The sequence below is a fragment of the Nannospalax galili genome, unplaced genomic scaffold (genome assembly GCF_000622305.1).
Source record: "Nannospalax galili isolate Female #2095 unplaced genomic scaffold, S.galili_v1.0 scaffold936, whole genome shotgun sequence".
Lineage (NCBI taxonomy): Eukaryota > Metazoa > Chordata > Mammalia > Rodentia > Spalacidae > Nannospalax > Nannospalax galili.
Window position 1 is genome coordinate 1,005,487 of NW_008337142.1, and position 11,691 is coordinate 1,017,177.

General features: G+C 36.6%; 1 protein-coding gene across 1 annotated transcript; it reads left to right on the plus strand.

Moving 5' to 3' along the window:
* The first annotated feature begins 7,227 nt into the window (after positions 1-7,227).
* Positions 7,228-8,181, plus strand: LOC103733399 (olfactory receptor 5B3-like). Its single transcript, XM_008832208.2, has one exon. It carries the CDS (start codon positions 7,228-7,230, stop codon positions 8,179-8,181), a length of 954 nt encoding a protein of 317 aa, XP_008830430.2.
* The last annotated feature ends 3,510 nt before the right edge of the window (positions 8,182-11,691 follow it).

Here is an 11,691-nt window from a genome sequence, read left to right on the forward strand (position 1 = left end):
GAAAGAACACAAATAAATGACTTAACATTGCAATTCACGACACTTGAAAGGCAACAACAAATGAAACCTAAACCCAGCAGACAAGAAGAAATAACAAAAATCAGAGTGGAAATTAATGAAGTTGAAACAAAGAAAACAATACAAAGAATCAATGAATCTAAGAGCTAGTTCTTTGAAAAGATAAACAAGATAGATCCTTAGCCCATTTATCCAAAAGAAAGAACAACTCCAAGTCAACAAAATCAGCGATGAAAGAGGAAACATCACAACAGACACCAAAATAATCTAGAACATTCTAAGGGAATATCTTAAAAACCTATACACTGTTAAATTTGAAACCCTAAAAGAAATGGGTGTGTATCTAAAATCATGAGAAAAACCAAAGCTAAACCAAGAAGAGAACAATGGCTTAAACAGACACATAACATGTAGGGAAATTATAAAAGTAATAGAAAACCTCCTGACTAAAAGAAGCCCAGGACCAGGTGGTTTCATAGCAGAATTCTATTAGACATTTAAAAATGATCTGTTTCAAATACTACTTAATTTATTCAAAAAGATTGAAACAGAGAAAGAACTTCCAAATTCCTTCTATGAAGCCAGTATCACTCTAATACCAAAACCAGGTAAAGATACAACCAAAAAAGAAAACTATAGACCCATATCCTCAATGAACATAGATGCAAAAATTCTCAATAAAATACTTGCAAACCACATACAGACACACATCAAAAAGATCATCCATCATGATCAAGTTGGCTTTATTCCAGAGATGCAGGGATGGTTCAATATACGCAAGTCAATAAACATCGTTCCAATGGACTGTGACACCAGCTTCAAGACCAAATAACAGTGGCTAGCACAGGATATGGTGCAGTATTGGCACTTTTATCTTGGGGACAATTAACAGCTATGTAGCGGGACTAAACAACTCAATGGGAGGAAACTCAAATCTAGAACTGTAAACATAACCAAATACACATGGCTGGAGAGGTCATAGATCTTAGAGAAAGCCTGTCACAACCCCAGACTAATGTAATTTCTTGCTATGTGCAAAATATGTATCCTTATATTTACAGACAAATATCCCAGTTACCACTCATCAAAGAGGCTTATTTTGCACCAGTCAGAGTACCATAACTGGTCACACACATACATTGCCTATGAATTCCCCAGGTCTAAACAAAGTATCTACACCTAAGGCACATAGAACATAGAACAGTGGTAATGAAGACAACACTAATGAATCTCTGAATTTTCATTAATGAATGCTCCCTCATGCAAGAGAGGGACAGGAACACAAAAGGTTACAAATGTCCAAAACATAGAGATTAAGTCTGCAGATTGCTAGTCCATGGACAGAACTCCTATATTAAACTTCACCCACCCAGTGCTCAGGGACCATCGCAGAAGGGGTGGATAGTTTGTAAGAGCCAGAGAGGAAGTGTATGGCCATATGGAAACAGTCCTAAAAGTTCATGGTACCCTGCTCATATGATTCTATGACAATGGTGTCAGCATAAAAAAGTCCCATGCAAACTCAGAAAGACAAAAACCCATCATAGAACTGGGGAAATAACCAACAGACCCCAATTGGCAGCTGATTACTGTTGGGTGAGCAAGAGCTGATATTCCTAAAACAAGAGACTCTACATAGACTAACTAGACTTGAGTGGATGAACTTACACAGTGCACGGACTTACATAGGGGAGCATTTGGGAACACTGATTTGACACACTGGGCTTTAATATGGATGACAGGGTATATGGTTTCCAGCAGCTGAGCTGTGGGGACATGCCAGTGAGTGGGGATGGGTATATAAAGATGATTATGATGGTTTGAGATATTCTCAAATAAAATACACAAAAATTCAATAAAAACAAATTTTAAAAAATAAATAAACTACAGTGCCTTAGACTTGGTACTTACTTTTGATAGAGCAGAAATAAAATATTTTCAAAAAAGAAATCAATTTTCTGTAACTGATGATGTAAAATTTTTATTTTCTGGAAAATTACTTATATAGCCATTTAAAAAATTCCAAGTATGTTATTATGATTGGTTACAAGAGAAAAAATGTTTCATGTTTAACTGTAATATTTGTCTCTCATCCTTTTCTTTCCTTTCAACCATAATAAATGTTTCACAACACCCATTTTCAACATTACCTTTTAAATAATCTTCAAGGAATGCCTAATGTTTTCATTGTCAAAGCTGAGGTGTGCTAGGGTGAAGGTGGTAGTCCCTACCTCCTTGCACATTCGTGCTGTCTTCAGTGTGGCTTTGTTTTATTCACAGGAAGGGAAGCTGTTTAGACAAATTGTAATTTTAATAATGTGTGCATATGGATCTATGCCTATATACTATGTAAATGGGTAAATAGAAATTTGGCTTTTCCATGAGTTCCATGATTTTTTCCATGATTTCATAATAAACTCTTTAAAAAGACTTAAAAAGAACATATTATTTATTCTCTGAGAATTTCCTGCAATGTATTTTGATCATGGTTACCACCAGCCACTGTTGTAAAAGTACACTGAGCTATCCATGTTTTCTGTGTACTCACTCTGCTAGTGCTTTGAAGTGGGCAGTGTTGCTCATAACTCCTAACTTCCTCACTCCCAGTCCTCCAGATCACTTCAGTGATTCTAAATTCTTTCCCTTGTGAGTGTACCATTAACAGTGAGGTTTTTAAAAAGTATTTTATTTGTTATTTTTCTTTCATGCATAGAAGATATTGTCTACATGTATATAAGTGCATCAGTGTCATGCAATGCCCACAGAGGTCAGGATATGGGGTCAAATCCTCCGGAACCACAGTTACAGAGGGTTGTAAGCTGCCATGTGGGTTCTGGGAATTGACCTGGATCCTCTGTAAGAGTAACCAGTGTTTTTAACCTCTGAACCATCTCTCCAGTCCCTTAACTATGATTTTAATAAGAGTTTTAATAGGTGGAGAATTCACTTCTATTCCTAGTTCTAAGAAAGATTTTATCATGAAAGGTAGCCTACAAATGCTTATTCTAGATTATAAGAGGACTGAGTTTTTCTATTATCTCCATTATAGTAGTTTTATTATGAAATTGACTTTTACCTAATGAAGCAGCTTTACATATCTGGGAAATAAGCAGCAATGGTTTCTATTGATGGATTTATTTTTCACATTTCTAAGTATCACTATGTGAATATTCAAGAAGGATAATATCTGTAATTTTCTTTCCTTGATGCTTTTGTGTGGCTTTGGTATCAGGAAATGATGGTTTCACAGAATGAGATGGACAGTGTTTCCCCATGATGCTTATGCTGTTAAGAACAGTTTTAGAAAACTGGAAATTCTTGCTGGCTTCAATTGTAATCACAAACAATGAAATAGCTGAGCATGATTTTGTATGCCTGACATCCCAGTACTCTGAAGGTAGAGGCTGGTCTGTGCCATAAAGGGACCTTGTCTCAAGACCCAAAGAAATAAGAGAAGACCAGTCAAAACAGCACAAGTATTCTTTTACTGACAAATGGTAGAAAAAGTGTGGGAAGTACTTATAATCAAATTTAACTTTATGATAAAAATGTAAAACTCCAGGTAAGGGAATGAAGCAAATGAACTTCAAATATATCATTCTAAGTCAAAAGTGGAGTCATGGCAGAGACATCACTGCAAAGACAATATATTGTGGAAAAAGGAGGTGGGGTGTTTGCCACGTCCAATAGTCAGGAGAAGGACTTGAGCACAAAGCTCATGAAAAAATTCATGAAGGTTATCATGGTGATGGGAACATAAATATAAGCTTGGCCAACATTTAGTCCTATGTACTAAATGATCTTGACTGCTGTTTGTAAACTGCATATTAATTAGAAAAGAATGATACAAATATGTATGGACACAATTCAACTAGCTTAGTTCCAGCAGGTGGATTAATTGCTTCTTCATTAGGAAGGAGAAATGAGGGCCTACAGATGTCCTCATAGGGAACATCCCCAGAGAGGTCAGTTCTCTATATTTCCCTGCTAGTCCACATGCACTGCCCTCTGAAGTCCAACATGAACTGCGGTGATTCATTTTAGAATTACCAGACTGCACATTGGCCACCTTTACATATAGTTTATTCATCTGAATGTTAATGTTTCTTTGTACATACTGGCCTTCTGATCAAAGATTTGCTGGGATCTAAGGTAGTCAAGAAAATCTTCCAAGATGAAAATATTTTTTAATGACTTCAAAATAATGACCTTTTAGCAAGTTGTTTTATGTGCCTTCCTTCATTTGCTCTCTACAGACACAACTCCATGAATCATAATGAGAAAGGAAATTTTATCATCTTTATTTCTATAAATAAGAAAGGAGAGTCCTCCGAGGACACAGAGAGAATGCAGTCAACTCATGGCTGAGCATGTTGAATATCTTTCCTTCTGTTTTCACTGCCTTAGAAACCTCAGCACTTTTGAGTATTACCTGCAGGACAGATCCTCTGACAGGATGTATGCATTACTCAGACAAAACATGTCTCATTGCAAACACACTATGAAAAACTAATTATTTCACGGACTGAGGTAAGCTTCAATATTCAATATCTGCTTTCAGTGAAACATACAGTGCGCACAGAAGCAGAGTGCAAAAAACTGCTGAACGTGACCTGGGCAAAAAGTTCCAAAGTTTCAACTCTTTTTTAAGGCATCAAAAAAAAAGCTGTCTTACAAATATTAAAATATTTGGAGAGTTTTTTGATGCTTGTGAAACAACCATATGTTGATTTTTCTTAATGTTAACCAAAACAGTACAGATGTGGATTGATTGATCAAGTGGTAATTTGAATTGATGTTTTGTATGTTCATCTTTCTTTGGAGAATTGTTTAAATATAGTAAATGGCATGTACATGAATGAACAGATGATCTAATATTAATTATAAAACTTAAAAATCATTAACAAAATCCCATAATCTCATTTTTAATTTACTGTAGGCATTTATCCATATACCATCAACATGACTAAAAGCATGAGCTTTGGGCAAGGATGAAGCTTGTTTTAATATTGAATCTTCATCCTTGCTACTAGTATGGAAATATAAAATATCACTTTCATAAATGATAATTTGCCTTCATGACAAAAAAGAAATGATAATGCTTGCTTTATACACACACAAGCACACATACATGCACACGTAGTCACACACATGCTTATTCCACAAGGTTTTTATACTCACTATAGAGCCCTTATCATATGTCATAGAACATAGTATATACTAAAGTGTTTATATGTGTTAAGGTTTATATAAAGCCCTCCTGGTCTCAGGTGGTCAGATAAGCTGCTGAGGGGGTTAGGACAGCGATAGCAGGAAACAGTTGTTAGAAGAGAATGGATGTACTTCGAAAGACTTACATTTGAAATTAAAAGACATTAAATTACACTGGTTATAATAGAAAGGATTCAGTAAAACTTCCAACAAAGACTTTTGCCAAAACAGATCACCAAGCTAAACATTATTCACAATCTATGACCTATCAATTCTCAATAGTTGTGATTTAACTAAGACAGGGCAGCCATAAGAAAAAGAGAAAAACTCAAGCTGAAACATGGAGTTCAAAAAGCATATTAAACGAATGACTCACATGGAGTAGGCATAGCAACCAATCATATGGACAGAACACAAGTTACTAAAAAACAAACTACCACTGAATTTAGTGTGTTAAGAAAAACTTACTGGAGAATGAGATTTTGAGATTTCAACTTTCATTCACACAAGAGGCCCCAAATGTTTTTCTCAGATCTCAGGAAAAAATCATTACTTCTCACTAGATGATGATGATGATGATGATGATGATGATGATGGTGGTGGTGGTGGTGGTGGTGGTGGTGGTGATGATTTGATTATTACACAGGTAGCAATTATTCAACGCTGAAGAATATGCAGTTGTTACTCCTTTGGAAAATAGATTTTCTTCATTTAATTCTCACAACAATACCTCAATTCTGGACACGTTATCTTCGATAAAGATTTTATGGGTAAAGAAAATCTGGTTTAGGAGAATCAGGCAGGACCAGTGGTTCTTAGGCTGCAAGGGTAAAGCTAACATAAAACTCCTCCCCACACAAAGTTCCATACCTCATAGTGCCTGAGGTTCTGCCTTCCTCTGTCACCTTTTCTTAGTGTTTATGGAAACACCTTTAACTCTAGCCACCTTAGTTTTTCTATTGTGCAAGTGTCTCTCACTAAGTTCACTAGGAAATCCCAAAGACTTAGGTCAACAAGGACAATGATTAATTAGGAGTAGCAACTTGATTTAAACTTAGGTTACAACATTGAACTTGACAGCCATTTTGTTTGGAACCAAAGTTTCATTTGCAGATTAAAATTTTTATCAACACTAATATATTACTTATTATCTGGTATTTTGTAATCTAAAAGAAAATAACCACTGCTTAATGTTTGAATAATAAGGTGAAAATACATATAAAAGTGTCTTCAGAGCAGTCCCTAGCACATTACACCACAGATGTGTGTAAATGCATGAGGATTGGGAAGACAAAGTAATTGATTTATTCATTTCAGAAATGTCACATTGGATAATTAGTTCAGTTTTCAAAATGAGGCTGGAGAGACAGCTCAGCAATTAAAAGCATGAACTGGTTTCACAGAGGAGCAGAGTTTCATTTTCAGCACGGTGGCTCAAAATCACCATAACTGGAGCTCCAGGAGATCTTATTTCACTGGACTCCGAAACACATATACACATACCATACAAAGACACGTAATTAAAAATAAAAATGTCCTAAAGCATTATTACGTTTTCAAAATTTTAACAAATACATGACATAAAAACTGGGACAATAATATCTAAATTCACTTCATTCAATAGCCTCAGATCCTATAAAAATTAATGTACAAAATTTTAGCTTGTTTTTGTTATTATTTTGTGTGTATAATGTGTGTGACTGTGCATTCAGTCATATCTCACATGTGGCGATCAGAGGACAACTTTCTGGAGATGATTCTCTCCTTTCACGGTGGAAACTGAAGATTGAACTCAGGCTACAAGGCTAGGAAGAAACACTTTTACCCCTGAGCCATCTCACTGGTCCTAATTATAATGAAACTTGAAACACATGTACTTGTGATAATGAAATAACATCTGCCTGTGGTATAGAGAGCTTTCCATTTCTTGGCAATCTCCACTATATCTAATGTGCTTCCTTTTCTTCTCTGTACTCCAGGGCATTTCCTGATTCCCAAATGAAACTGATGGAGAACAGGACAGAGGCAACAGAGTTTATCCTCCTAGGACTAACCAATGCCCCAGAACTGCAGGTTCCCCTCTTTCTTCTGATAACTATCATCTACCTCATCAATGTGGTTGGAAACCTGGGGATGATCATGCTGATTCTCTGGGACTCTCGGCTCCACACTCCCATGTACTTTTTCCTTGGTAACCTGTCTCTGGTTGATATCTGTTACTCCTCAGCTGTAGCTCCTACAGCCCTGACTGGCCTGCTTTCAGGAAAGCAAGTCATTTCCTACAATGTCTGTGCTGCTCAGATGTTCTTATTTTCCATCTTTGTCACCACGGAAGATTTACTTTTGGCCGCAATGGCCTATGATCGCTATGCAGCAGTGTGCAAACCCCTGCATTACAGCACCACCATGACCACACGAATGTGTGCCTGTTTGATCATAGCCTGCTATGCTGGTGGATTCCTCAATGCCTCCATCCACACTGGGGACACCTTCAGGCTTTCCTTCTGCAAATCCAATGTTGTCCATCACTTTTTCTGTGATGTTCCAGCAGTCATGGTTCTCTCTTGCTCTGATCGACGTGTCAGTGAGATGGTTCTTATTTATGGAGCAAGCTTTGTGATCTGTTCAGCACTCATTATTATTTTGGTATCATACACGTTCATCTTCATCACCATCTTCAAGATGCGCTCAACTGCAGGTTACCAGAAGGCTATGTCCACCTGTGTTTCTCACTTCACTGCAGTCTCCATTTTCTACGGAACTGTCATCTTCATGTACTCCCAGCCCAGCTCAAGTCACTCCATGGACACTGACAAAACTGTATCCGTATTCTATGCCATGGTCATCCCCATGCTGAACCCTCTGGTCTACAGTCTACGGAACAAGGAGGTGAAAAGTGCATTCAAGAAGGCTGTGGAGAAGACAAAACATTCCTTAGGAATTTGCATTTAACATTGTACAATTGAGTATAATTCAGTTTCCTTCCTCTCTGCTCTTCTCTGGGTACCTAGCCACATTTTAGGTCTACGTTGATGTTGAATAGAAGAATCAATGTCTTTCTCTTTCCCAATGTTTGCTTTTCAGAAAAATAAACAATGCTCATAATGTAATATTTGAATTTAAAGAGCTAAAGGGAAGTATGAAATATATTGGTTGTACTTTTCTAAATACTGTTTATGAACATTATTATTTTATTAAAACAACTTGTGAATTTCATGCAATATTTTGGTGGTTTTATTGAATTTTTGTGAACTTCATAGAACATATTTTAATCACATTTGGAGTCCCTCTGTTATTTGTGCCCCCACTTAATATTCACCACTTGATCATATACTCTGTTATATATATTAAGATCTATCAAGTCAAGTTTGTGTCCCCAAATGCCCTTTGGTGTGAGTCCATGTGGAGCCTGGTTAACCTATCCAATGTAAAGTTAAAAGTTTTCCCTTAAGAAAAACAAAGTCTCCCTCTCCCAGCAACTATCAGTTGCTAATAGTTCCTCAGGTAGGATTGGGGCTTCTTATCTACTTCCCTATGTTTATACTGGGATATTGTCTAGGTTGAGCTTGCATGGATCTTGTGCATGCTGCTAGAATTGCTATGAGTTCATATGAACAACTTCCCACTTATCTGAAAAAGTCCATTTCCTTGTGGTCATCCACCATCTCTGGCCCTTAAAATCTTTCTGTACCCTCTTCCCCAATGATACCTGAGCACTGGGCAACAGAGATTTGACATAGGTGTCCTATGCAGGGGTGAGCACTCTGTAGGCTCTTGTTCTCTGCACATTGGCCCATTGTTGTTCTCTAGGTGAATCACTATGAGGACGCTTCTCTGGTGAGAGTTGAGAGATGCATTAATCTATATATATAATAATAAGTTATTAAGAGTAAGTTTAAATTTATTTAGCAGGATAACAGAGGTAGGGTCTCTCCTAAGGCCTATGACCCGCTTAGCCACAGGTCCCTAGGCCTGATATCAGTGTCAGGAATGGACTCTGTCTTGTGAAGCAGACTTAAATCCAATCAGAAAGTGATTGGTTACTCCCATATCACTAATACCACTATTGCACTAGTTGGTGTATCTTGCTAGGTCAGTTGTTGCTGGATCTTGCAAGAGTAAAGTCATCATCAAAATAATCCTCAATCAGACTATTTATTCATTCTTTCTATATCCAAGTACTGACATATATTTAAAAGAAGGAACAAAAATAAGGCAGGGAAATAAAAACCTACTTTTGATCCATGTGGGCACACAGAAGAGAGGAATGGAATAGTATTCAGATGTAAATGAAACACTGTTTGTGATTTTTTTTAACCTATGTATGTGTGGTACATATATATATGCACATTTCCATGTGTGACCGCCTACATGCCTCAGAGATGCACCTTTGCCCTTGAGTATGAAGGCCAGAGGTTGATATAGGGGTCTTCCTCAGTGGTCCTCTACCTTATTCACTGAGTCATGGTCTCTCAATTGAACCAAGAATATATGAATCACCTAAGCTAGTGAGTCAGGGTTCTTCAGGAATCTTCTGTCTCCTCCTCTGATTGCTGGAATATAGGTGGATGCCCATGTCCTCTCAACATTTATGTGGGTTCTGAGTATTTGAACTCATGTCCCCATGTTTACATGCTATATATTTATCCACTGAGCCATCTCACCAGATCCACTATTAGTGGTCAATATAAATAATTTAAATAACTTTTGGGTGTATTTTAATACAAATTATGTCTATTTATCTTTTGTTTTAATGTATATTTTATGGAATTTTTGTGTATTTTATAAAATACATCTTAATCATATTTAGAGCCCATTTCCAAACCCCCCATAGCCCTCCATACCAGATTTCATGCATTCTGTCATGTATGTAAAGGCCTATCAAGTCAAGATTTTATACCCAGATGTCCCTCGGTGCAAGTTCATCCATTGGAACCAATATAGAGTTACTCCCTTAAAAAGATCAGCTCTTCCTCATCCAGCAGTAATAGTTGAGTATATTCTATGTGTTCTAAGTCACATTTTCTAAGACACAGTTTTTTAAAAGCATGTTCATGGTGCTGGAGAGATGATTCAGCAATTAAGAACACTTACTCTTCTACCAGAGAGTCCTTGGTTCAATTCCCAGTACCCACATGGTGGCTAACAACCACCCATAACTTCAGTTTCAGGGTATTCAACACCCTCTCCTGGCCTCTGTGGGCACTTCACACATGTGGTACACTTAGATACATGGAAGCAAAACAATCATACACATAAAGTAAAAATGATAAATAATATATTTAAAAAAACTCAAAACTGAGAACCTGAAGCACAGACCAACCTAGTTACAAAACAGCAGAACTATATCAACAATAAATCAGAACAATAACTCATCAAAGGCAGGCTAGAATTTCATATCAGACACAATTAATAAAAGAAATCCATAAGCCCAGGTCACAAGGCAAAAGCACAAACAATATGAAAAATCAACATGATATATACCCACTAAATCCCACTCAGACCTATGGAAGTATTCTACAATGAAAACTACCTCGAGGAAACCCAGAACACAGAATTTAAAAGAACAATAATATAAATGGTTAGAAATTTAATGAATTTGAAGAGCAGAAATAGCTCAAAGAACGCAAAGATATGAACAGACTCATTACTAAAGCTTAAAAAAATCAAATATACAAATGAATGAAATGCCAAAGACAATTCAGGATTTGAAGACTGAATTCATGAAATATTGAAGAAAACAGACTGAAGTGAAGACGGAATTGACAAACTCAATAAACTAATCTGAAAAAACAGGAGAAAGCATCATCAATAGAATGAATTAAATGGAAAACAGGACATCAAGGCTGGTCAATAAAGTTGAAGAATTGGACCACTCAAGTAAATAATATGAAAAAAATTAAAACACAGGATTGAGACATTCAGGAAATGTGGGACAGCATGAAAGGAACAAATCTAAGCATCATGTCATAGAGGAAGGAGAAGAATCTCAAGTCATAGCATTGACCAGATCTTCAACAGGATTAAAGAAGAAAACTTCCCTATATTAGGGAAAGACATATTCATACAAATATAAGAAGCACACAGAATACAAAATAGATAAGATCAAAACATAAACTCCCCATGACATATCATATTCAAAGTACTAAATGTACAGGAAAAAAAGAGAGAGTACTGAAAGATGCAAGAGAAAAACAACAAGTTACACGTAAAGGAAAACCTGTAAGAATCACAGCTGGCTTTTCAATACAAACTATAAAACCAGAAAAGCGTGGAGCAAAGTATTCCAAGTTCTAAATGATTACAGATGCCAACCCAGAATACTTTACACAGCAAAACTCCCTATTATACTTGAAGGGGGAAGAAAAATCTTCCATGATACAAATAAGCTGAATGAATTAATTAATGCCCACCAAACCAGCCCTACAGAGAATATTCTAAGCAATGCAAAAGACTGAAGAA

Coding starts and splice junctions, on each gene's coding strand:
- LOC103733399 (XM_008832208.2), top strand. CDS start 7,228: ATGAAACTGATGGAGAACAGGACAGAGGCAACAGAGTTTATCCTCCTA.